Raw genomic sequence first — 27,992 nt, 5'->3', positions numbered from 1 at the left:
CTGCATAAGATTTTATGCTCAAGGTCTTAGTTGTCTTTGACTTTGACTTTTTTAACAACATAAAAGAGCACAGATCAGCATGTTCACAATCTATTATGTAAAATAAACAAATCAGCTGTTTTTCATATCTACATTTAGGCTTTCTCACAGAGACTCAAGGTCATGCTCCTGCTTGTCATCCTGAGGCTGCTGAAGCCAGGCAGCACACAATCTTTTAAAAAAAACATTCAGCTAACTCTTTCAAAATCACTTTAACTTTGGATGATATCTGATATTACAGAAACCATGTTTTAGGATATTGGGTTGATGCTTTTTGTTTCCTCTCTGTCTTTGAAGCCACTTCCTCTGAAGGTCATTTGTGGTGTTTTTGGCATGTCTCTGGAGTTTTGATCTGTGGTGCCACTTTCTGATGAGTGCTGCTGGATATCTTCACACATCTGCAGTTTGTAACCACTGATCTGAAGAACTGAAGAATTTGCAGACCAGATCACCTCCTGGTTCTTATTTCTGTTTCAATCTTTGTTTCCCCTTGCATTACAAATATCTCAAAATGATGTTATTGTTGATTTTTTTTTTTTTTTTTTTTTAGTAAAATATAAAAATGATCGGACACTTTGCAGGTTGCTCATATTTAAATATCTCTGTATAAACAGGGATATTGTGAAAACTCAGTTATTTTCCTCTTTACATTTTAAACAGGTTTTAAAGCCCATACAGGAAAATGTGTAAAAATTTAAACGGGTCTAATTGGTCTTTAATCCTCTTCAAATACATTATGATGTTGTGACAGCTCAAGGTTGCACTACTGTTAATGCTGTTTTTGCTACATTTAAAAGGGTATGTCTCGACCATTGTTGACACTATAAGAATGAATTACAGCGATCACAGGTCATGCTTAAGCACACTTGAATTAATTACAGTGCTGTCAAAGCTCAAGGTCACACTGCTGTTGCTACTGTTTTTGACCAATTTTAAAAGCCATATAACAAGCACTGTTAAATAAAAAGTTGCACTTTTCACATAGTCTTGTTTAGGCATCTTTGAATATATTATAACACTGTTAAAGTTCAAGGTTGTACTTCTGTTGACATTGTTTTCCCACATATTTAAAATGATATATAATAAAATTGCTGACATCATAAAAAATAAATTGATTTCTTCTAATTGGACTTGTTTATGCATCTCTGCATAAATTAGATTGCTATTAAAGCGCAGGGTCAGACTGCTGCTGACATGTAATAGGCCATATAATCAACTTTGGATCTCTCTCTCTCTCTCTCTCTCTCTCTCTCTCTCTCTCTCTCTCTCTCTCTCTCTCTCTCTCTCTCTCTCTCTCTCTCTCTCTCTCTCTCTCTCTCTCTCTCTCTCTCTCTCTCTCTCTCTCTCCTCTCTCTCTCTCTCTCTCTCTCTCTCTCTCTCTCTCTCTCTCTCTCTCTCTCTCTCTCTCTCTCTCTCTCTCTCTCTCTCTCTCTCTCTCTCTCCTCTCTCTCTCTCTCTCTCTCTCTCTCAACGCTCCGCGCTGCGTTCACTGTGCGTCTTTGCGCGTCGTTCGGCGGGGACGCGGTGTCCTGGATGACGCGTTTTCCGCGCAGCTCGTGAGGCGGGACTGTGCGGGAGCCATGCGGGGAGCAGCCGCCTCTCCTGCGGGGAGCACCGAAGGAGAAAAGCAGCTTCGGTAGAGAAAACCGCTTTCTGGAGGAGCAGATCTGCCGCAGACCAGAGGAGATGGTCGAGAAGTGCGTAAAATCCCACATTATTCTGCCATCATTCAGAGTTTATTCAAATGACTTCAGTAAAAACGTCTTTCTGCATTATTACTTAAATCATCTACTGACTGTTGCATGAAAAACATATTTCAGAAGAATCCTTAAGTGATCCATAATCGATGGTGGTGATTTTAAATCACCATCACCCACGCAGTAGCTGTTATATTACCTCATTCTGCAACATCAGTGGTTCCTGACTGGAAGTTACTTTCTGGAAAACGGAATATTTACTGCCTCACAGGGTTGCTGTGTCTTTGGAGACATAATGAGTTCTTAATAATGACTTTTTGCTGAACAAAACGTCGTCTCTTTGTCTCCATTATTTTAATTAAACTTTTACAGCCTCTCTGCTGCTGTCATTTATCATATACTGAGTAAAAGCTCTGCATATTTCATGATGAACCCCCGAGGAACTAAAGTCCATTTCATATGCGAGAAGTTCCGGTCGAACCACAAACCAGAGCGCAGGTGGTTGGAGTTCTACATTAGAGCATCACATCTGCACTTTAAGTGCTCTGCTGCAGCTCCATCATGAAGGTTATGGAGCACCGCTGTGGTTTCTCTCTCCGCTACAGTGGACTTCAACAGCATCATAGAGATATGTTGGACGGAAATGACAGAAGATTATTAAAGTTCTGAGTCAACTGTATCTGTAGAAAATGAAACCACATTTAATCCACATACTCATCAATGATGTGCACTAATAGATTTTTTTCCCCCTGCACTCAGGCACTAATTTAATATTATTTACAGTGTGGTGCTCCTTCTCCTTCCTTTGAAGAACATGACATATGACATGATGTAGTTGATTTTTATTTGTGACATTAGCAAGATAGACAGACATTTAAGTATTGGCAATGTGGTTACGAAGCAAGTATGAGCAATCCACATGACTGGGTAGGTACAAGTACTGGCCTAATATCAATCAATCAATCAATTTTTTTTATATAGCGCCAAATCACAACAAACAGTTGCCCCAAGGCGCTTTATATTGTAAGGCAAGGCCATACAATAATTATGTAAAACCCCAACGGTCAAAACGACCCCCTGTGAGCAAGCACTTGGCTACAGTGGGAAGGAAAAACTCCCTTTTAACAGGAAGAAACCTCCAGCAGAACCAGGCTCAGGGAGGGGCAGTCTTCTGCTGGGACTGGTTGGGGCTGAGGGAGAGAACCAGGAAAAAGACATGCTGTGGAGGGGAGCAGAGATCGATCACTAATGATTAAATGCAGAGTGGTGCATACAGAGCAAAAAGAGAAAGAAACAGTGCATCATGGGAACCCCCCAGCAGTCTACGTCTATAGCAGCATAACTAAGGGATGGTTCAGGGTCACCTGATCCAGCCCTAACTATAAGCTTTAGCAAAAAGGAAAGTTTTAAGCCTAATCTTAAAAGTAGAGAGGGTGTCTGTCTCCCTGATCTGAATTGGGAGCTGGTTCCACAGGAGAGGAGCCTGAAAGCTGAAGGCTCTGCCTCCCATTCTACTCTTACAAACCCTAGGAACTACAAGTAAGCCTGCAGTCTGAGAGCGAAGCGCTCTATTGGGGTGATATGGTACTACGAGGTCCCTAAGATAAGATGGGACCTGATTATTCAAAACCTTATAAGTAAGAAGAAGAATTTTAAATTCTATTCTAGAATTAACAGGAAGCCAATGAAAAGAGGCCAATATGGGTGAGATATGCTCTCTCCTTCTAGTCCCCGTCAGCACTCTAGCTGCAGCATTTTGAATTAACTGAAGGCTTTTCAGGGAACTTTTAGGACAACCTGATAATAATGAATTACAATAGTCCAGCCTAGAGGAAATAAATGCATGAATTAGTTTTTCAGCATCACTCAGACAAGACCTTTCTGATTTTAGAGATATTGCGTAAATGCAAAAAAGCAGTACTACATATTTGTTTAATATGCGCTTTGAATGACATATCCTGATCAAAAAATAAAAATAATATGTGCTTTGTATTATCTACTTAGGCCAATGGCACTACCAACTTAGATGAGTATATACTGCAGGTAGACGTGTTGACAACCTTGGGACATTGGTAGGTAAGGACATGGCAAATATTAACAATTTACATGGATGGGTATGTAGAAGTACTGGTGTAATAAGTACTTTATATTATCTACTTAGATCAATGGCACTGCCAACCTAGATGAATGCATAGGTATAATTGGAAGTAGGTTATAACAAGTAGGTTATAACTTGGTAAATATTAACAATTTGCATGGATGGTAGGTAGATGTACTGGACAGTAAGTACTTGATATTATCTACTTAGTGCATTGGTATTACCAACCTAGATGAATATATAGGTAGAAGTGTTGACAACCTCAGAACATAGGTAGGTAAGGACATGGTTAGGAATTTACATGGATGAACAGCTAAAAGTACTGGCCCAATAAGTACTTTGTATTATCTACTTAGATCAATGGCCCTGCCAACCTAGATGAATACAGGAGTGTTGACAACCTTTGAACATAGCTAGGTAAGGACTTGGTGAATATTAACGATTTACATGGATTGATTGGTAAGTCAAAGTATTGCCTTGATGAGTTAATATTAGCAACCTAGGTATATGGCCCTGCCATCCTAGATGGATATAAGCGTTAACCTCTGAACAGAGGTAGGTAAACAGTTGGTAACTTTTAGCAATCCTCATGGGTGGGTAAGTAGAAGTACTGCCTTGTTAAGTACTTTAATATTAGCAACCTAGGCAGATGGCACTACCAACCTAAATGCATACGTACATAGGTAGAAGTGCTGACAACCTCACTAGATAGGAAGATAAATAGTTGGCAAATGGAAACAACCTACACAGAGGGTTTGGTATAACTACCGGAAAACAAAGTAGGTAGTATGTTTGGCATGGCATGTCTTAGCATGGGCAGTCTTGTTAGATGGGTAGATAGTAGGTGCAGGTAATAGAGTATATATCAAGACACACTAAGCGCTTTTGTGGTAACAGAAGTATAAGTATAGTCAGATGTACTGCATAATGTAATTCCAAGAAGAATACTACGACATAACATGATTTTACTTCTATTCTTGCAGTGGCCGCACCTGACCTTCTTGACCCAAAGACTGCCACCCAAAACTCCAAGCCTCGCCTGTCATTCTCTGCTAAACCGGTTGTGCTGAACTCTCCAGACGATGAATGTGATACTCGAACCACTGTGATGAGGTGGAAAACGGTGTCAGCCATATTCTTCCTGGTGGTGCTTTACCTCATCATCGGGGCGACGGTGTTCAGAGCCCTGGAGCAGCCTCATGAAAGCTCCCAAAAACTGGCCATCCTCATAGAGAAACTGGACTTCCTGGCGGAGCACACCTGTGTCAATTCTACAGAACTAGAGGCTTTAGTCAAGGTAGGTATAAACGTGAACTCCATCCAGAACATTCCAAGATGGACACAGAAAGTTTGATTATTGGGAGTCGACATGAAATACTACTGATAATCAAATGTCAGGTGCATTTTGTAGGTAAATAGTCATGACTAATATTCTTCCATTGTTGGATCTTCCACCCAAACTGAACAAGCCAACATGAAATGAATTCTGTCTTGGGAAACGCCGCTGGAAAACTGCAGGGTAATTACCTGTGACGCTGAAATCACTGGGGATGATAACTCCGCTCCCAGTCCCATTTATGAGCCAGTATCAGGAGGTGCATAGTTATTGTACATCAGGAGGTGGTGGTGGTTAAACTTGCACAAAAAAAGGGTTCTCCACTGTGATACAATACAAAGAGACGAATGGCTGCTGCGGAGCCGCTAATGCTAACAGTAGCATGTTGTCAGGTAATGAATGCGGAGAATGTTGCTGCCTGTTCCACGCCCACCTGTGTTTTAACCACGTGACGGTTTCAGTGAACAGCAACATTTTTGCACAACTTGCTCAGAGCAGCGTTTGCTAATCGCACGTTGCACAAACGCCATATTTCCTCTGACTTTGTGCAAAGTGAAGTCTGAGAACTTTCTCTGGTTCCAGAACACCGCAGCGCCACCTTGAGCACATCCCGTGATAAGTGGAGGTGCTGCAGCACCCCCTACTGGAAACATAGACATCATAGTGTGGTAGCACCCCCCCCCCGCCAGGCGAAAAAAATATAGTCATTAAATAAATTAATAAAGGAATCAAATATTTTAAATTGTTTCTCTGTTGCTATTTCCACAAATAATTTAATGTTTGATGGCGTTTTTGAGAATAATTTGCATTTCTGGATCGGTGTTCTAGAACGGTAGAGCCTATACCAGAATCTGGTGACTTCAGTCACAGGTCCAATTACTTTTGATCCATTCCAACAATGAGAAACCACACACACACACACACACACACACACCATGTCACAAATCATTTGGGCATATTAACGACCAGCTCACACACTGACGCCTCGATGAATGAACCCCGTCCTAAAACACAGAGCTGATGTTTCTGTTCGCACATTAATGACACGACAAGTACACAGATTTCTGGAAGAAATATTTTGCTGCTTCTTGGAGTTCAGCTGAGCTGCCAGGATCCAGCAGATAACGAGGAAAACACCTCATTAATAGAAAATGTGCGAGGACGATGAGACTTTAACAGCTTGAGTCCTGTCCGTCCAACGAAAGAAGAAAAAATAAGTCCTACACACGCCATGATGTCCACTGGTGCTGCGGCGTATCCACGGACTCCAGAGCTCAGCGTGGAAAACAGTCCATGACTCTCTGGTGGACGGGATGCTAGTCCATCACACGTTACTTCCTCAACCACGTCTAGTCCCCAATTATAGCTGGGTGGACTGAGATGATGCAGATGAAGTGTCTTGTCCAAGAACACAGACAGGTTGTATGACCAGGAATTGAATCCTGGTCCAAATACTGGTAGTCCAACTCATCTCCGCTGAGCACCTGAAATTAAACCAGACTGTAATTCCGAATCACCAAAGCCTGTGTAAGACTTGTTTTTGGCTGGTGATACTGGAGGTGCACGGTCCTCACGCACCATTTTGTCTCCAATCAGTTGTCCAAGTGGCCTGTAAGAGAGCAAGACGACTGGGACCGGCAGGAAGGTACTCCAGTAATGATGGATCCCTGATGGAACAGGATTACCGACACTCCATTGGCTGATCTGTTTCACAGTTCCAGAGAAGGTTTCATGGCTACCATGGTGGTACCAGGACATACAAAGCCCCCACCCTACTTCTGGCAGTCCCCTACTTTGGACCTGGACATAGAACTGATCTAGGCCACTCAGACATCCTTCCCAATGTGGACAATCTTGCAATTTTGCATTCGGATTGATGACTTGGATGCAGTCCTGGGTTTGAGTTCTTGGACAAGACAATCTGCATAGTCTCAGTTCATCTAGCTGGAGGTGTGTACCCGCCTCGGCTGGGGGACATGAAGGACTGGTGTCCCTGTTCAGGGGAAATTGCAGACTCTCATCCGCTTCATGCTTCAGAATCCGGGGCTAAGCATCGGCTCCAGCGGTCCTCAGGGACAACATAGCACTGCCCCCCCCCCCCCCCCCCCCCAATCCATCTGCAGACTTCAATGTGATTCATGGATGATGATTTGTGGGCCTTAAATCAGACCAGATTTTAGCCAAATGTAGTTTATTTTCAGGGATTTTCACCTTTAACACACTTTATGACATCACAGAGACTGGATTGGTGATGGGTGGATGGACACACAAAGACATAAGCAGCCTAAAATGAGACATTTGCACTGTCCTGTCCCTCCAGTGCGGGTGCTGTTTTTGCCAGCGTCTGCTCGTTAGTTGATGAAACTCAAGCTTGACCTCTGTGACCCCTCTCGCTGCATCGCTGCCTTGTCTCTCCACTAATGACTCAAAGGTTAATGGCGAGCAAACGCCGTCTTCTTCAGGAGCGTCGCACTGAAACAGTCTGTGCTCGTTAAGATTCCTCACGCTGCAGATTTATAACCAGATGGAGGAAGAGTCTGTGCAAGGTTTTTTAGTTATTTATTTGAATAGATTTCTGCACACACAAAACAAAACTCAAACTGTCCAAAAAAATTACAGAAAAAAAAAGTTGCAGAAAAAAGAATGTTTCCCTCTTTCAGCTCTAAATGAGCAACTTATTCTCATTTTTGCTGCTTTGGTAACATGTTACTGTGGACTCCTTAGAGACACTCGTGGAGAATCCAACACCAGAATAGTTACTCCAGCAAAATGAGACAAAAAATGACAAAACATTTAAATAAATGCACATTTCTACAACTTCCACTAATTAGCCACAATATCGCCCAATACGCGGAACCTTCTAGAACATTTAGTTTCTCTCTCCACAAACTCCCAAATTTCAAAGCTTCTATGACATTCTAAATTAGCGGGAACAACAATAACGTTTGGGTAATTGTACAGTAACAGAATTGCAATTCAAGCGTATTTCTAAATGGTAAAGTAAAAATATGGCCAGATTTTGAATTGCCCTGTTGAGTTTCCACGCTGCAAAAACTCTAAATCTTACTAAGTCCATCCGTCTGCTTTCTTGTCAAAATGTCTGCTTAAATGACACCACGTCTGCTGAAGAAATCAAATTCCAGTGAGAGATAATGACACATTTTAGACCAGGTGTCTTAAATTTCTGGAATTTTCATTTGTCCAACTAACTTTTTTAAAAAACTTATAACAAGTTAAAAACATGTTTTCATTTAAAAATAATAATCTACCAATCAAACATCAAAATTTGCAACAATAAAATTTTAGGAAGTGTGACACCTTTTAGAAATAAGATCAACTTAAAATTTTTATGGCGTGTCAACAAAAATCCATTTTTGTCTCATAAATGACTCTTTTCAAGACTCCTTCAATAGATACTTAGAACAAGTTAAAAACATGTTTTCATTTAAAAAATAATCTGCCAATTGAACATGAAAATGTGCAACAATAAAATCTTGTAATGACCTGATAAAAACACATTTTAAGCTTCATTTTACTTCTTTTAGGAAGTGTGACACCTTTTAGAAATAAGAGCAACTTAAAATTTTTATGGCGTGTCAACAAAAATCCATTTTTGTCTCATAAATGACTCTTTTCAAGACTCCTTCAATAGATACTTAGAACAAGTTAAAAACATGTTTTCATTTAAAAAATAATCTGCCAATCGAACATGAAAATGTGCAACAATAAAATCTTGTAATGACCTGATAAAAACACATTTTAAGCTTCATTTTACTTCTTTTAGGAAGTGTGACACCTTTTAGAAATAAGAGCATCTTAAAATTTTTATGGCGTGTCAAAAATCCATTTTTGTCTCATAAATGACTCTTTTCAAGACTCCTTCAATAGATACTTAGAACAAGTTAAAAACATGTTTTCATTTAAAAAATAATCTGCCAATCGAACATGAAAATGTGCAACAATAAAATCTTGTAATGACCTGATAAAAACACATTTTAAGCTTCATTTTACTTCTTTTAGGAAGTGTGACACCTTTTAGAAATAAGAGCAACTTAAAATTTTTATGGCGTGTCAACAAAAATCCAGTTTTGTCTCAGAAATGACTCTTTTCAAGACTCTTTCAATAGATACTTAGAACAAGTTAAAAACATGTTTTCATTTAAAAATAATAATTTGCCAATCAAACATGAAAATGTGCAACAATAAAATCTTGTAATGACCTGATAAAAACATATTTTAAGCTTCATTTTACTTCTTTTAGGAAGTGTGACACCTTTTAGAAATAAGGGCAACTTAAAATTTTTATGGCGTGTCAACAAAAATCCAGTTTTGTCTCAGAAATGACTCTTTTCAAGACTCCTTCAGTAGTTATTTGTGATTTCTAAAAACAAGTCCCTTTATCTTCCTGAAATTTTACATCACATTATTGTGTCTCATATTAAGTCAAATTTCATATTTTGTCTAGAAAGTACACAAATATACTTGGTAAAATTGAGTTTTTGCAGTAAACATTTTTTTTTTCCACAAACCCATTTAGGAAGAAAACCTCTGAACAAATCTGTATTCACAGGATCCTTCATCACTTCCAACATTCAGGTTTCCTCAGAATGAAATTCTGTCAACAGCAGGAATTCCTTCTAACCCCACAGTGGTCATGTGGCTTTTCTCCTGCAATCGTTGGAAAGTCTGTTTTTAAGAATTGTTTGTAGTATTTACATGTCTGTGCTGTTGTTCCTTGCCATCGAAAGTCCAGTAAAAGATGTTCATTATTTCATGTTGCCGGTATGATGCCAAATGCCTTCAACTCCAGTCTGCAGGAAAAAGGATGTAGGTTTTTTTAATTTTCAGGGAGGGCAATGCCCCCCTACCCCCAGAGTGTGTGCCTTCTACACACCTGATCATGTTGCCCCCCCCATACACACACACTCCTGACACTAGATCCACAGTCCACACTATTATTGTTATATTTGTCAGACTGTTTGATTCAGAGTAATCTGCAGGCACATTCCCACGCCGAGAGCCTCCGTGCGAGGACGGAACCAAAACCTGGACAAAAAACCTCAAACGGATCCAAACCCCACATGGAAAAGTTACAGCAGCATTCAGCCCCATTTATCCAGAAATCCCATTTCAAAGTTTGTCATCGCACTGATGGAGATGAACTTGTTACATGTCGAGACCAAAGACCCCCCCAAGTCATTACAGGATGGTGGAAACCACTTCCTAACACACACACACACACACACACACACACACACACACACACACACACACACACACACACACACACACACACACACACACACACACACACACACACACACACACACACACTTTCCTCACTAATCAGAATCCCGTCAGCTGAGGATTCAGAAGAATAACTTTCAAAGGCATTAAGTAAACAAAACAAACATTTGGCCTCTGCTGGTGTCATCTTTCACACGACCGCTCGTGTTGTTCTTCCTCTCACTTATAGTTAACGTGCACGTGAGCGAGTGCACCCGATTTAGCTGCAAAACAAAGGCTGGAACGGAGCCTAGGCTGCTGACTGTGGAATTTGGAAACTGATGTTGGCACACTGGAAGTTTCATTTTCAAGAAAAACAACCAGAGATGATTGTTGTTGTTGTTTTTCCCCTCTGGGCTCAAAATGGTTCTCCTTTCAAAGCCTGTCTGTCTTCCACTCTCCAATCAATCACAGCCACTGAAGCTTGATGGCTTCCCTCACGCGTGTGTCAGTCTGCTCCAGAGAGATTTGCCCTTTGGTGTCGTGCCCTTCACAGTTCTTGGAGAAATCCAAGAGATGACACTTGAAGGAGAGGTGATGGTCTAGTGGTTAAGGCATTGGGCTTGAGACCAGAGGATCCTTGGTTCAAATCCCAGCCTGACCCCTAGTTGCTCCCAGTGTGTAGTGGGCTCCTTGCATGGCAGGGGTGAATGTGAGGCATTATTGTAAAGCACTTTGAGCATCTGATGCAGATGGAAAAGCTCTATACAAATGCAGTCCATTTACCATTTGAAATGGCCGATTTTCTTGCACTTTCACACCATCATGTGGCTTTAACTCTCTGGCAGCTCTCCTGCTCTCTAATCTACTTTTCATCCACTTTAGCTTCCACACACTCGACTTGTACAGCAGTTCACTCTCAATCTTCAGATAATGAACAAAGGACACTTAGTGAGTGTCCACAGGCAGAGTTTTATATGTCCATCATCCAGCCCAGATAACACTGAGGGTAACAACTCAACCTTTAGTCCGAGTGCCGTTTTCATTGAAGACCACTGGGAGAATTTGTTCACTTTTACTGCTGTCACTGGGGAGAACTGATAAATGGGAATAAAAGCTTCAGCTCTTCAGCCCTGAGCATTTCTATAACAGTCATCTCAGCCGTGATTGTGCATCTAGAAGCTGCTGGCTGCAGAAAAGCAATTTATTAACCACAGTCAGCTTTTAAATATCTGCTGAGAGCCACTTAATCCATCATCTGGAGGAATTCTGGGAAGTGTATCTTCACTGGAATGCCACCACTGGAGCAGAAAACATGGACGAGATGTTCATGAACTCACCATATCTGCAGCATGGGGGTGAGGCTTTGCTGTGGGTGTGGTCCTTGTGGGCGTGGCCCGTAGTAGGCGAGTCCCAAAACAACACAGGTAGTTTTCAGAGTGATGTTAAAGTGCTTCAAATGACACTAAGTGATGCAGCCATCAGGGGGCAAACCACCTGAAATCGGAACCACTTTCATCCTGGAAAACAAAGCAAGCTTTGGCTACAAGCAGAAGGTACAAGTGTTAAATTTGTGCCAAAATCACAAACAAATCCACAGGAGCACCAACTGCTCCCCCGCTTATGTGAATGAATAGAAAGCAGTGGAGGATCTAGAGGTTCACTTGTGTGTTCCTCAGCAATCACACATCACTATTTTTCTTTGATCATCTTACAGAATACTCCACACACAACAACTGCCAACGTGTTCTTGTCTTTTCTTCCTTTTCAGCAAGTGGTTTCAGCGGTGCGAGCAGGCGTCAACCCGTCGGGAAACTTGTCCAATCAGACAAGCCTTTGGGACCTCAGCTCCTCCTTTTTCTTCGCAGGAACAGTTATCACCACCATCGGTAAGCATGAGCGCTGATGTCATAAAGGCTGTGTTAGTGACACCCTGACCTTTGGGCTTTGAAGTCTAAAACCACATTCTCACTTTCACAGATTCACACAGACCCGGCGCCACGAGGGGGCGTTTGGGGGCGACACCCCCTCACGTCATCAACCTCGCCCCCTCGGATATGAGAATTATCAAAAATAAAAAGAAAAAGAAATACTGGAAAATATAGCGCCTCGCAGTTTCGCGGATTTTTTTAGTCCAATTTTGCACCTACTAACCCTCGTAGCTTGATCATTAAAATTAATTAGTTCTAAAAGCCATCATAATTATTTATAGGAAAACATTCTATTTTTATTTCTCAAACAAATGTTTGGGCCTGAAAACAGGATGGTCTTTTTTTTCTACTAAGGTTTGAACTTTCAGAGTGTTTACACACGAGAGAAAAGTGAGAAAATGTTAATGCCTGTTTGAGAAAAGTGTATAGTGTGTGGTGAGGAGGTTTACAGCCTTAAAACAACTATAATAATTGTAAAAAATAATGCTGACTACTTCACGGATTTCGCCTATTGCGGGCTATTTTTAGAACGTAACTCCCGTGATAAACGAGGGACCACTGTACATCTACATGAAAGGGTATATGTGGGGTTAATCTACTGTCTCATGTTGTTTCTCAGATCAGTTGTTGGTTTGGTTTTGTGGTATTCAGGAGATCACTTGACCGAGGGTCTATATGTTCAAATAATAATTAAAAAATACTGTCATCACTCTTTACTCTTAGTCAGTCTCTTACAACGGTGTAGTCTAAATACACAAGCTTTCTAGGAGCACACCCAATTCATTACGCACGCTCAGAGGCAGGTACCCTCTGGTGCGCACTTTTTGTGTGTGTCGCCCCCTTAATATTTTTTTCTGGCGCCGGGCCTGGATTCACATCCTGAAAGATCAAAACGTTTTCCACACCTTGGAAAACCTTAGCAATGTCCGTCATGAAGCAGGATATTCCGTCATTGTGTTGCAGTCTTGTTTTAACCATGGCAGGATTTCCTAGATGTTCAAAAATGTACTTTTTCCTTTAACTTTGTCATACTTTTTGTGGTATAATGCCCATGTGTTGCATATCAAAATATTCAGAACAATCTCAGCTCCAGGACACTGTGCAGAGATACGACCTGTTAATTGAAATGTGATGAAACCAGGACACGGGAGAGTGTCATTATGACTCAAAGGGTTAATCTAAATCCCAGTTAAAGTGAGCCATTGAGTCCTGCTGCGATTCTTCAGAGCAGTTCAGCTCCACACATCATGATACGACAGCCTCTGTCGCACAAACACATTAATTAGTCCCCAGGGGACACACAGGACTGATTTTACACCACTGACACCAAGATATTGTGTTTTTAATTCAGTACAAAGATGCTCGAATGCATGAATTTGCATCTATTCTGTGCTGCATAATCAAAGCGCTGTCATCTGTTCTGCTAACATTCTCTGTCTGCTGTGGTAATCTGCAGCGTGTCACGCGGTCTCACCTCCGGCTCGTCCACACTTCATATCTCACAGCTTTCACCGGCTTCTCCGCGCACACCTCCTCAGATCCAAGCTTCCTCAAGAGCTCGTTCCAAAAACCTGGGAGCTTTGTAATATCATCATTCTGGCCTCTGCTCGGAAAAATAACAGACTGACATGAAATTGTGGGTCTGCAGCAAAATGAGGCTTTGTAACCTGCACGCTCAGACCCATTTTCTATTTGGTGGCATAATGCGCCCGGCTCGTGTTTCAACGCTGTGGAGCCTCCAAATTGATTCTAACACATTTCACGTTTGTAGAATCCTGTTAGTTTTTTTCCTCTGACATAAAAATCACACAGCGGAGTCATAAGTGGAATTAGTTTTTGCTTGGAAAATGTGTTTTTATGTCAGATTCAAAGCTACTCATGTGGACCCAGAAGGTAAAAAACTGCACCGAGTCGTGATTTCACTCATCTGCTGTTCTACATGTTGACCTGATGTTGACCCCCTCAGCACAGGGAGGGCGCTGGTTATGTCACCGCTGCTGTCTGCTAGTCGAGGTGCTGCATCGGCATCAAAACTGATTCCCGAAAGGCCCACGAGGGTGCAGGTTTTATTCACTTTGAGCAGGCGGCGTGATTTATTCGGTGAAATCACCCTGTGGACTACGTGGGTGCACCGAACACCTGCACCCTCTCTGCCGCTTCGGGAACCAGTCGGACACCTCGGACGTACCTGATAATGAATTTACAGTCATAAATGCAGCTACGAGTATGTGGTCAGACCGTGGAGTTGAAGCACGCACCACAGTGGAATTATGGGAACTCTGTAGAACTTTGTGATGAAAATAGAGACCAATCCAAACGCTGATGGAGATCAATCCAGCAGTTACCAACTCTTTCCTTGACCACGTTTTCAAAAAAACAAACACACACACAAACAAAAAAACTAACAAACACTTGTTGGACGATATAAACATGCTGCCAGCGGTTATTTCTTCATGATAAGACAAAGTAATCCTACTTTTCTTCACTTTGGATATTGTACATGTAAACAGATGTGATCATATGAGGCTTCGCTTTTCTGAGTAAAGTCAAAGCAAAGAAATATCTAGTAAATGTTACAGGATGAAGTTCAGTTTTCTTTTTCAGACTGTTTTCTGTCCGCTTCATAACTGGTGTTTGTTGATCATTGATCATGCGTCTGATTGGTCGGTTTAGCCGATGTGTCTGTTTGCTGCTTTTGTCGTCTCCCCGTTTGATTCCTCTGGCTGTATTTAAATCAGCTCCAGGTGGTTCAGCGGGAATGTTTCTTACTCTTGATGTTCTGGACGACCTTCAGTCGGATGTTCAGACTTTTGGTCTCTTGTTTTCTGCCTTTTTGGGGAATAAAATGAAAGAACTTCTGTTGCTGCTTTGACTCCCAGGAGCCTGAAACATTTGCATTAATGATTTCACTCTGTTGTTCCTTCAAGCGTGTCAAAGTGGGACACGAGTCGGCGACAGTGCAGAACACCATTTAATCCAGCATCTGTTTTATAGTAGAACCACTTTTAATGTGGAATTGTGGTTTATCTGCTGTGTGCTACTGATTTATTGTTTTATTTAGATTCATTTAAATTCAACATTAAGTGACTCTGAGCACTTAAAAAAAAAGCTACAAGCATAAAATTCATTATTATTATATTCATATCTAATAAAAATGTGGACTTGCCAGTTTTTTGCCCGAATGGTAAATTCTTGCACCAAAACAGCCAAAAATAGCCAAAGTGTTTGATTTTCATCCCCAAGACGAGGACAAACGTGTCTTCACAGTTAATATAATGAAGTGATGTTCCTCTGCGTTTCCTCCTGAGCTTGTTAAGGTCTTTCAAGGGGGTGTGGCCAATTTAATTAATATTCAAACGTGAACGCAGCTCTCCTGTTTGGGTGGAAAATCTGCTGCTGCATCACCAGATTTATGGTTGTGTCCATAAGTATTTGGACAGTGATGGTTTTGGACATTTTTCTGCCACAGTGGAGTTGACATTATTTTCAGTCAGAATGTGATTAAACTGTGGACTCACATCAAGGCGGTTTTTCAATTAAGGCCATTACTGTTTGCTTAATCAGTGCAGTGAAATGACCTGGTCCGATGTCATCGTCTCCTCTAATGACGACTGTGGCAGTTTTTCTCCTCTCAGCATGTGACTGCAGCATTAGAGGCAGGGTCAGGACTCCCGAGGTGCAGGAGGAACTCAGACTGGACCTGTTGCTCCTGTGGATTTATGGTCCCTGGGTCACCTTTGTTTGGACAATTTTCAGACATGTCCAATGAGAAGGAGACTCCGGGGAAGACCCAGGACACACTGGAGGGACTAGATATCCCATTGGGACCTAAACCAGCTTGGGATCTTCTGGGAGGAAGTGAAGAAACATCCAAGTTAACTTCTTGAACCACCTCACTGGTCCTGCTGGGACTCTCTGGAAGTTTGACCTGAAGGTTCGACCCTGGTCTTTGTTCTGCAGGGTCACCCGGAGCCGTTCATATTCCTGCCTCTTGTTAAGCTGATAATGGAAGCGCAGAGGATTGATTGACTCACATTTGGTATCAGCTCACCTTGGTCTCATTAGACGCAGCGCCCACGGCGCTCATCCTCACGCTGGCTGCATTAATGAAGAGGAAGTGCTTCATTATGCAGACTGGTGATGAAACGTTAAATAATGAAACTGGTGAATCATTGCTGAGCACTGAAGGAGATTTTTGTTTACTGGATCAGGAACCGGAACCTGCGGTGGGTGATTATCGGAGAAGATGAAAAGCGATCTACCACTTTGTTTGTGTACATGTGGAGGTTTCGTTATTGATAGTCACTTAATTTTTCATTCATGTTATGTGACCTCAGACACAAATCCACAGAATGTGCACTGGTGGCTGCAAAAATTTTACTTTTTTAAATACCGGAGTTCATTATTACCTCCACTGAAATGTTTTCCTGCTTCATCTGTCATTTTGTTGGATTGTTTGCAGAATTTCTCAAAAATAAATGAACCCATTTTTTTTTATCCATTTACATGTGGCGACATAAAAAATAAATCAAGAAAATAGTCAGTGGTCCTGTGTGTTTGTGTGTCCACAAAATAATTCAGAATTTTGATCATTTAAACCAGACTTTGTGGAATATTTGAGGGTTAATGGAGGGAAAAGTGATTTGATTTCAAGAAAAAAGTGTTTTAACATTAAGGTCAAAATCTGGGCCTGACTTAGCGGCGCTGAAATGAACAAAATTCCGGGCGCTCTCGTGCACACTTTCTGTTCTAATTTACTGAGTTTAAAAGAAATACATTGCAAACTCATTGAGGGATTAACTATGGTACTGTGTAAGTAAATCTGTCTGGAGGAGGCAGTTCTTACAAAGAAGGAGACAAGTGAGGGAAGCCACCAAGACACTCAGATCATTCTTAGGGCGTTACAGGCTTCTGCCACTGTGACTGGAGGACCTGCACACAGTTCGTTAAACAGCTTCATGCTGGACTGGCACACAGTCTAGGCTCGTGTCTCCCACTACAATCTCAATAATGAGCCAGAGGCCAAAAAAATAAAAAATATCTACGTTAAACAGAGTTAAAAAAAATCTGTCAATGTTGAGCCAGACTTTAATTACAAATAACTTGGTTTTGTGGTAGATTTTCAAAAAAAGGGTCATCCTAGTGGCTGATGGCATACTTTTGGCAGATGAACGCACTCTATTGCCCTCTGATGGGCCGTATAAGTAACTGCTGCTGATTTACTTCACGTTGATTCCCGGCAGGATTCGGGAACATCTCTCCTCACACCAAAGGTGGGCGGATCTTCTGCATAATCTACGCTCTGCTGGGGATTCCCCTCTTTGGATTCTTATTGGCCGGCGTCGGTGACCAGCTGGGCACCATCTTTGGGAAAGGCATCGCCAAAGTGGAGAAGATGATCGTGGTGAGTGTTTGTGCATTTCTTTTTCCAAACATTGCTAGTGGAGAATATATCAGCATTCCAGCTGCAGGCCAAAACATGCATTATTGAAACAGATGTTTCTGCAGCATCAGGACCAGGCTGTGAAGGCAAACGCGGGGTTGCCATGTCAACAGACTCCATGACAGCAAAGTGAACTGCGTGTACTCTGCTCCAGCACTCAAAGTTCACGCTGAGAGATGAAAAGCAAATTCAGCTTTTGGCATTTTTTTTGGGTTCAGAACTCGTTTTCCATCCTGTAGTGTTTGTTCACAGCAGCAGCAGAATAAATAAAATCACAGATCGATACCTCAATGTGGAAAAAGCCTAATTACTACAACACGCTACGGCTAGTCTGTCTGTCGTGCACTGTTGATCGAAATGAAGTTTGAGCACAATCAGAAGACAGCAGACGTGCTGAAGTGGAATGAACAGTTTAATAAGTTTGTCCTGGAAATGCTGAAGCAAACATTCGATTTACTCTCCTGCTCTGTAAACTGCCTGGCATGTAGAGTTCAGACTGCTGGTAGTTTTTGGTCCTCGTCACTGATATTCCCTCACTGTGCAAGTGATACTTCTCACGGGTAATTCTACAGTAATAGAATTACAATTACAGTAATCTTTTGATGTAAGACTGTATAAGGCCAGATTTGGGCATCACTATAATTCCGTTACCATAGAATTTGAATCATCTGACTACATAACCGTTTTTTTCATGCAAAACCATTCTAGAGGCACCCAAGGATTCTCCACAGAGATGCAGTCATTGCTTTAGGTCATGGGTTCGTGTCCAAGTCGCTCAACCATACAGTCAGACAGGAAGCACCAGGGCCTGAAAGACTTGGAGCCAAGTTCTTCTGCAAAGATATCAGCATCTCCAAGCGCCTGGATTTGGCCAGAGTTTATTTGTCTGATAATTGCTTTGTTTCGTTGCAGGCTGAAAGTTTCCGGGTTCTGTTACAGTGGACCTGTTTTCCAGTAAAGATCCACCTGCTGTTTGAAGATGAAAGGTTTCATTACATCGATCCAGCAGTAACTTTAGTCCAGCGTCCCAGAGTTTCAGAGCTGTTGCATCAGGTGGAGGCAGGACGATCAGTTATCGGGTTGAAAACAAAAAGGCTTCAAAGCCACAAATCAGTTTGCTGGAAAACTGCAATTAAAATCCAGACGGCGCCTGGACACACAACCCGGGTTCCTTTCAGGCCTACAGAGTTAATTAGCAGGTTTCTGTCCATCTGTCCATCATCCACCTGTCGTCTCTGTGAAGCGCTGAATCGTTTCTCTCTCTGTCTCCTGCAGAAATGGAATGTCAGTCAGACGAAGATCCGCGTCATCTCCACGCTGCTCTTCATCCTGTTTGGATGCATCATCTTTGTGGCGCTGCCAGCAGTCATCTTCAAGCACATCGAGGGCTGGAGCACGCTCGAGTCCATCTACTTCGTCGTTATCACCCTCACCACCATCGGCTTTGGAGACTTTGTCGCGGGCGAGAAAGGTCACTTCTCTGTCTTTCATTCTGATGTTTGATCTCGGGTCATTAGTCGACTGCAGAAACGCGTCAATGATTGATCGCTCGTGTTACTGGAATTTTGAGTTTTACACGGAACAAAAACACCACGAGAAATATAAACAGCATTCAGCTAATAACTCCGATATGCAAAGTATTCAACCACATGGGCTTTGAAATGTAATTGTTTTATGGCCTCTTTATTCCTTTTTGTATAATTGACTAAATGAGACATGTGATGTAAGAAAAACGATGCAAATCAGTAAGAAGACGCTCAAACCTGATCTTGAAGCTCGGAGGTTCCGGCTTCATGTTGAGGCGAAGCTTCTGTCCTGCAGGAACAAAATACAAGAAAATCCAGGTGCAGTCAGGGTCAGGACTATCGGAGGTGGATCAGGGTGAACATGTCAAGTCCAGACCCGCCACACTGATAGACCCAAGGCTGCTGTTCCCGCTAAAGATGCCGAAACACGACTTTAATGGAATGGATATCTGCTTTATATTTTTATTTGATTTTATCTTTGAGATTAAAGTGCAAACACGCTGATGAAAACACATAAAAGCCGAAGGTCGGTGACTTTTCACAGACTCTGCTCCGGTGCAAGCAGGCGGATGTGTTCGGGTCATTAGCTTCATGCGACTGGGCCGACGCAAAACAGCAGAGAGGCAGATGGTAAAAATCAAACACTGAGCTGCTGGATTGAATTTCAGGAGGCCTAATGATTATTGATTAGATTCTGCCACCTGCACCAACTACAGTTACAAGGACGTCATAATCAGACGGGACTGCTGGTGTGTCAGAGCCAGAAGGCCACTCAGAGTTCACACCTCTGCCAAGACCCAAAATACATCATTTTTTTCCTCAACTTCTCTTCAGATTTCTTTAATGAGATTACTATTGTTTAACTAGATTATTGCTCTTTAATGAGATTATTCATCTTTAACAGGTCTATTGTTTTTTAATGGGATTATTGTCTTTAATGGGATGATTGTTCTTTAAGAAGCTTGTCCATTTACCAACAAAACGTATCCTCATTGGCAGATATTGTTGTTCTTTTATAATCTGAGCCAATGAAGGTATTGAACTCTGCTGAGCTCTTTACAGTGGATGCACAATGGTGGTGGCTGGTGTGCAGTCATGAAAATCCATCTTCCAGCTCTACTCAGTCTATCAATACAACACGGTGAATGATAGTGGACTCACTGCTAATACAACAAATGATCCAAAAAGACGACATCTGCTACTGCATTCACACATTGAAAGATAGTAAAAAAAAAGTGCTAATATTTTCAGCGAGAGGACAATGGAAAATCCCACCACCGATGGCTGCGAGAGCGGCAGCCACACACTGTGACACCAAAAATTAAAACTTCGATACTTTTTCCACAAGATGCAGTGACAAGGACAAACCACATTACGGATCATGCCGGACAGTTTCCAGAATATCCAATCCAAATATATATATCTTTTATATTCCTTTCATTTTTTTTTTTTCAGAAACAAGATGAAATCTGCTCAGACATCAACAAACTGGAAACCAAACCAAAGCTTTGAAGTGTAATAAAATATCGAAACTTTAAAGATGAGTTCATTCAGAACGGGTTTCAACACAAACATCATTCATACGGCAAACTTTCATTTCAACTCATTTACAGCAGCTGCAGTTCACATTTCTAACAATAGGTGGTGCATGAGCTTCAACATAACTTGTTTCAGAAACACTGCTTCATTCAAATGTTTTCAAGCAGTTCGATCTGAGGTGAATTGCAATGTTATGGCAAAGTTTACTGCTGCTAAAGAATTTATTTTGAGGGCATTTCATTGTAAATATCACAAGTTCACGCTGAGATTTCGCACACAACATGAGGAAGGAAGTTCATGCTTAAGGTTCCAAACTTGTACTGCATTAGATGAAAACTGGGGAGTAGAATTTCCAACTTTCAACTAGTTTTAGCAAACCAAATAAAAACATAACACTAACTGATGTTATTATTAATGCCTGATGTCTCACCGTCCAGCAGATATCCAGAAAAATTTCATCTCAAACATGTCCACATTAGATTTCCGTCAGAATCTCTGGTGGTTTGTGTATCAGGCACATCTTTTGATTTTCTGTTTTAACCATCACACACACACACACGTCTCAACACTCAGGATACAAGTGACTCAAACAACAACATTAAAAACATTAAAACAGTGTTAGCTGGTGACTCACCAATCAGGCTGCTCGACCACTTAACTGATTGATTGAGAGCATCTTTGTTCTTTCAGGAAAGGTTTCCAAACTGTGACACTGGAGAAAATGACAGAACTGATTCGATAAAAGCACACGAAAACAAGATCAGCATGGATTTATCAACATAAAAACGAGTCCATTTCCTCAAACAGAACCGGTTCTGCACACGGCTTCACATTTCACTTCAAAGGTGCTTCTGAGTTAATAATTGTCCCCAAGTATTTAGAAGACCATCTGTCTTTTGATGGACGTGACTTCCTGAGCTGAAAATCAATGTGCATGTCTTTGGTCGCTGACACAACTCAAGTCAGAAAAAGATGTAACGATATGGAAAATGCTAACTGAATAAAAAAAAAAAAATAGTCATCCTCAGATTTACTTTGACTTCTGCTTTACTGCAAACAGTTTGAACCCAAAATAGTTTGTTTTTTCCTGATTGACTTCATTTAATTTATAATTTTTTATCCATTCCTGCATTTAAGGACTGGAACATCCCCCCCCCCTCCCCAAATAAAAGTTGGGATGTGGTGAATTTATTCTAAATATACGGATTAAATCATCACTTTACAGCCAGTTTTCCGGAGACAAGTCAGGGGATGAATATATGAACCTTTCAAAATCACTCGATAAGTGTCAAATTTTATTGACATTAAACACTAAGAAACACACCAGTCTGGTGCTGTGTGGGAAATCTGTCACGTAGTGAGGGAAGCCATCAAGACACCTACACAACTCTGAAATATAGACTTCTGTTGTTACACAAACTGTACATAGTGCAAATCTGCCTGTTGCATCACTAGTTATACAGTTTCATTTTGTTTTTATTTTCATTTTCCATATTGTACCAACTGATGAGGGAAGCCACCAACACACCCATAAAAGAAATATAAAGGAAAAATTCAAAGGCACTACAGTTTTAACCTGCTCATTTTTGTGTTTGTTATCTGTACGTGTAAACGCCGATTCTGGATCAAAGTCCCGTAAACTACCTTGTGTTGGTTCTGCAGGTGCGTCTGAAAATCCAGAATTCTTGAACTACTACAAGCCTGTGGTGTGGTTCTGGATCCTGGTGGGCCTGGCCTACTTTGCCGCCGTGCTCAGTATGATTGGAGACTGGTTCCGGGTCATCTCCAAGAAAACTAAAGAAGAAGTACGTATTGACATGGTGAAAAGATGTAAAACTAAAGTGGGACACAATGAACCGTTTCCCAGCATCATGTCGGTCAGAATCAGAACAGGATGATACTTTTTTTGTTGTTTTTATTGCTTGTGGGTCATTTGGAGTTTTTTTTTCTCCGTAACTCTGTAGATCATCTTTTCCATTTGGTCAACGTTAATGTCTAAATATCAAGAGGTTTCAGATCGATGTTACTTCAGGGATCTGAATCATCTGCTTCGCTGGTGTTGTATAAACATCAGCTGCACTCATCCAGTCCAGAATCATGGCTGCAAGGTCAGCTGACTTACAACAACCAATTATATTCCTCCACTATTTTAGCATACTTTATTTTGGTGTACACTCACTACCGGTTTCAAGTGCTCTGGTGGTAGCTGCATAGACATTAAGATGGTTCTACTCACGTTGAGCTAAACACTGGGATTAAGTCTAATCAGAATCCTGGATGGTGCTTTGGGAAATCTTTGCACATGTCGAATCCTCAAAATGCAGTATGATTTCTGTTGAATGGAACATTTGATCTAAATGATCAATAATGTGATGTTTCTTTTTTTTTAAATTAAATATACCCACACAGTCATATTGTTCTGCAGCAGCCTTCACACTGTCCTTATTCCTGTTCATTTCCTTTTAAAAGCGGGTAAAGTGTGCAGCAGCCTGCAGTGGGAAAGCTTGAACAGGATAATGAGGAGTGCAGCTGTGGAAGCTGAAGCTCTGCAGAGAATTATTGGATGGAGGCTGGAGTTCAGGGGAAGGGAAAGTGAGAGGATTAAGGAGAAAGCACGTACTTGTTACGACAAATGCATCCACCGTTTTAACTGAGGAGCTCTGAAGTCTGCTGAGAAGCTGGAACACCTCAAATCCTGATCAATAAATCAGCTGCCAGGAGAAGCAGCCTCAGTATGTGATGAAGGTGAGATCAATGACGTTCACATCCATCTGTTGCCTCTCAATGATCATAAACAAGCAAACAGACTGTGCCGGCGTTATAGACGGACACCTTCCCTGAAAACAAGGACAAACCTGAATGTGAACACACCTGCACGCCACCATCAACTACAACGACTTCCTTCTTTAACCACGCCCCCCTCACACCTTCATAGATATGCAGCCTGGAAGGTAACAATCTGGAAGTGTGACAAAGTGCCTCCAAATGTGCTCTAGTGTGCAGTGTGACTTGTTCAATGTGCCGTGCAAATACAACCATAGCGTGCTTGAAATACAACAGTGGTGCTTCTGGAAAACCATCCGGTGATGTTGTGGAATATACGACGGCATTACAGGTTCCATGGAAATACAAGGAATAATCAAAGGATGTCAAAGGTCATGATGGAGTGTAAACCCCATAGTTGAAAGAAACCCACAGCACCGTGACAGAATATCCCAGTTCACCCTCCTGGATCCTTTCAGGTTTTCCAGTGCAACCACAGGGATTCAATCCCTGAGCTTCTAGGATATCCACGGACGTGACCTGCAACTGACTGGCTTCCCCTCAAGAGAGAGTCATCAGCTCATCCGCTGCACACTGCAGAATCTGAGGATAAGTACCGGCATCAATGGGTCTCAGGGACTACGTATATCTGAGATACAAGAAAAACCTCCTTCCAGATCATTCTCAAGATTTATTGGTTTCTATTCTAGATTGGACAACCATTGCCATTTCTAGAAGTTCATTTTGGAAGATCTTTTACAATTCACCCTGGAGATTTATCACTTCAAAGCAAACTATGAATCCAACCAAAGCTGGCACCCACTAGAGTGGAAGGGTCCCCAACTAGACAAGTCGTACAACAAAGGATAGCATTGCCCTGGAGAGCCGTTAGTCACCTTGATCCTAATTGTATCTTTCCTTGTGCTGCCATGGCAGACGTGTGAATTAACTTTAATTTTCTTGATGATGGAAGGTACTTGGTTTCCCAAGTTTATTTTAGATTGAAGAAGCCAACTGGATGAGTGTTGAAACCTTTGGAGGCCGAATCGAGTCATTGAGTTACTTTAGCCTTACCTTACCTCAGCCTCAACTGCCTCATTAACACAAGGCTTTTTTTTTTTTTTTTTATTGGCTCCTTAATATTTTAATAATCTTGCAAACAACCCAGAGAGATGATAATAAATCTACATTCTAATTCTGAGGTGTCAAGTAGCGGTCATTTATCAGATTCCTTTTGTGTCAGGATACCGATGCCAAAAGGGAGTTATGTTAGCTATGCATCAGAAATTAGCATTGTACAAAGCTAATGTGATGTCCGGTGCTACAGTTTGTTTATGATATGGGTTAAAGTTGCTGAAAACAAATGAACTGCAATGCAGGTTGACGGCCAGGTCAAAACATCCTTGTCAGAAGTTAAAAAAAGAGACAAACGCACCTCTTGTTCCAATGCTCTGATACTTGTCTGCACTCGGTAGTCAGCTTTAGCAGTCATTGCTGGTATTTTATCACCTGCCGATGTCAATCCTTCATCTTTCTCTGCAGGTTGGGGAGTTTCGAGCCCATGCAGCCGAGTGGACTGCCAACGTTTCAGCAGAGTTCAAAGAGACACGGCGACGGCTCAGCGTTGATATCTACGATAGGTTCCAGCGCGCTGCATCCATCAAACGCAAACTCTCCTCTGAGCTGGGAATCAACGCCTCACTCAACCAGGAAATGACCCCGGGAAAGAGGACGCTATCCGCCAACCTGGGAGAGGACAAAGAGGCTTACACAAACATGACCCTCTCCCTCAGTCCCAACCACGGAGCCCTGACCAGGAATGGCAGCCTCTTCCTGAACGGTCTCAGTCCAAACTGCACTGACCGACGGGAGATAGCAATTATCGAAACTCTCAAGTGACCAAGAGGAGGAAACAAGTTTCACACTTACTGACTCGGCATCTACCATAAGTTACCATGTGTAGTAATCAGCCACTGATTGAGAACCTTGAGTCTACCTGATCCAGCTCGATCTTCAAGGGGTTGATGTTTGCCTGTTTGTTTGCATGGAGGAATACTTATAGCTGACAGGTTTTAATCTTCACAGGAGGTCATCCTGGGCCTAATCTGTGTTTTCCCAGTCATCGTATCAGAGGCATCAGTTTAATAAAATGGAACGGGAAGGAACGCTCATATCATTGTCGAAGCACCGGATATTTCCTTTAGGCACTGCTCACACATTACACAAATTACATTTGCAGGGACTCTAACAACTTGGAAGTGAGCTGCTGTTTATTATCATTATTCTCAATTATCAAATGTCACAACTGCAAGGCTCAGTAAAAATCACTCGCTGGTAGCAGCTAGACGCAAACGGCAGGAAGTGGTATAGGTCCAACATCATGGAGGCTTTTCGGAGCGAGAACAGGACAGCATGTTTTATGATTTTTGTCCACATTTCCAATAAGCATCAAACCAGCTTCTTACACCAGTTACTTAATCTGATTGTTGGCTGCCCTCTGCTTTACAATTGATGTATTACTCCATCCACCAGGCAACTCTGGCAACATGTGCAGTCAAATAGTAAAACAACCTGGCACCCAGTTTTCTCACATGGCGACTCTGCACAGCCCATAAATGGCTCCCGTGAGGCTCAGCGTGCTGCTCTGTATCTTATACTCTGAGAAACTCTGTTCCTAGTTCTCTAGCTGAGCGTGGAGAAAATGTTAACACGACGAGATATGAGTTGAAGGCAAGTTCACCTGGATTTAAGGATGTTATGAGCGGGGCCGAAGTGCGCCAAGTCCAACTCAGCTCCAGAAATTAACAGCTGGTACCGATTTCTGCCAAATGCTCAGAAGAGCTCAACGTTGAATGTCACCAGGCGAGTGCTGCTTGGGGAAATCAGCCAAGTTGCACCGGGTTGTTACTCGGCACATTACGGCGGTGTGAGAGCTGAGTCTGAAATATGACCTGAAGGAATCTGATGTGCTCGAAATACAAATTAATTCACAAACTTGTCTGAATCTGTAAGTAATCACACAGCTTGTGCTAAAAGAACAGTAAAACATTCTTTAGGTTTTGTACCGTTCATAAGTGCGGAGATAAAAGAACAATATTCATGAAGGAAACTTAACGGTTTTCTCCAAATTGAGAATTACAACCTTCACCTCAAAGACAAGTCGACTCGTAATCAAATCCTAAAACTATTAATGAGCACATTAGCTGAATCCTTCATTTGCACACAAGCAAGCAAATTTTTAAGATAGTTATATAACCAGTCTAGCTAGCTGGCTGTAGCTTGCCTGCTACTCAAACTTGAAACAAGCTTGAAACAACCAGTGGAATAAAACTTGGTAAACATGTTCCACGCAGTACTTAAAAGTGCAAAATTCCAGAACTGGACATGAACCGTAGTGGAGTTCAGATGCTGTGCAAGATGTCTGGAAGCAGAGATTGTTCAAATTTCCAAGCTTTTAAAACATTTCAGAGAAATTAAACCCTCTTCCTCATCAGAAACATTTAAGAGAATGTAATTTGCCAGCTTGTTGAGCAGCTGAGTACTCACGTTTAGAGCCTTGTTGTGAAACTGGAAGGTTGCAGCCACGCTAGGGAGCACAAAATCTGCCTTCACACACTGCGCGGTTCAAAATGTATTAGCAGAATACATGATTTCCTGCAAAAGAAGCTAATCTGAACTAGCTGCATGCTGCCTACATGACTCAGTTTCATTTTACAGCTGCTACTCGAGCAGTCTGGACTCTGTAACAGGGTTTTATAAAGTTACATGAAGTGACTCGGTTAACCAACGCTATTTAACTCACCGTTCGCTTCCGTCGACTCAAAGGTTAGCAGGGTGCTGGTGTGAATTTGCGGGTCAAAATTCACTAATCATTGCAAAGTATCTGTAAATATTCTGAGTTCACGTCGCTTCCTACCAAAATCTGAGTAACGCTTTCCGAAATAAATAAAAGTCTAACGTAGAAAGCAATAGATCGTCTGTGCTCACACGCGTTTGTCCACAAGTCGTCATGAAATCTGCTGATTTTGTCCAAACAAACATCACCTGAAGAATGTGGCTTTTTCTTTACATTTCTTATTAGTGTATTTACGATACTACTGCTTTTATACGCCTTGGAGGGCCACTCGCTTTGCCCTCGCGTAAAAGTCGAATGTCGAAGTTTCCATATAACAATTCCATGTGTGCCTTACTGTTGAAAAACAAACACACTGAATATGACGTCTGACTGAATGTTTGATCACCACATGGAAAAAATAAATAAAATCTATCTGTAAAACTCTGAGTTACGAGTCAACAGGAAGAACTGAAAACTATAAAACGAAAACGGTGCTCTGAAAGTACACAAACTTCACATTACTCTTAAAAATACAGCGACCCCATTTTCTGAGACCACA

The 27,992-nt window shown here is 41.7% G+C and overlaps 1 protein-coding gene across 2 annotated transcripts; it reads left to right on the top strand.

Moving 5' to 3' along the window:
• Positions 1–1,521: 1,521 nt before the first annotated feature.
• On the top strand, positions 1,522–25,769 carry LOC117503221 (potassium channel subfamily K member 2-like). Of its 2 annotated transcripts, none has more exons than XM_034162424.1 (7): positions 1,522–1,792; positions 4,818–5,131; positions 12,168–12,285; positions 17,571–17,731; positions 19,046–19,241; positions 22,498–22,640; positions 25,141–25,769. In XM_034162424.1, the coding sequence occupies exons 1-7, from the start codon at positions 1,726–1,728 to the stop codon at positions 25,495–25,497; spliced, it is 1,356 nt and encodes a 451-aa protein (XP_034018315.1). In that variant the 5' UTR covers positions 1,522–1,725; the 3' UTR covers positions 25,498–25,769. The 2 variants fall into 2 exon arrangements, with proteins under 2 accessions (XP_034018315.1, XP_034018316.1); XM_034162425.1 differs by having other exon boundaries at positions 1,523–1,736.
• Positions 25,770–27,992: the final 2,223 nt, after the last annotated feature.

This window comes from Thalassophryne amazonica, chromosome 21, assembly GCF_902500255.1.
Source record: "Thalassophryne amazonica chromosome 21, fThaAma1.1, whole genome shotgun sequence".
NCBI classification, from domain to species: Eukaryota; Metazoa; Chordata; class Actinopteri; order Batrachoidiformes; family Batrachoididae; genus Thalassophryne; species Thalassophryne amazonica.
This window is presented reverse-complemented; position numbering and strand designations above follow the sequence as displayed.

Excerpts from the sequence above, each read along its gene's own strand:
- LOC117503221 (XM_034162424.1), top strand. The coding sequence starts at position 1,726 with ATGGTCGAGAAGTGCGTAAAATCCCACATTATTCTGCCATCATTCAGA. Across the intron at positions 19,242-22,497 it reads CTTTGTCGCGGGCGAGAAAG|GTGCGTCTGAAAATCCAGAA; the intron begins GTCACTTCTCTG and ends TTGGTTCTGCAG. Across the intron at positions 22,641-25,140 it reads CCAAGAAAACTAAAGAAGAA|GTTGGGGAGTTTCGAGCCCA; the intron begins GTACGTATTGAC and ends CTTTCTCTGCAG.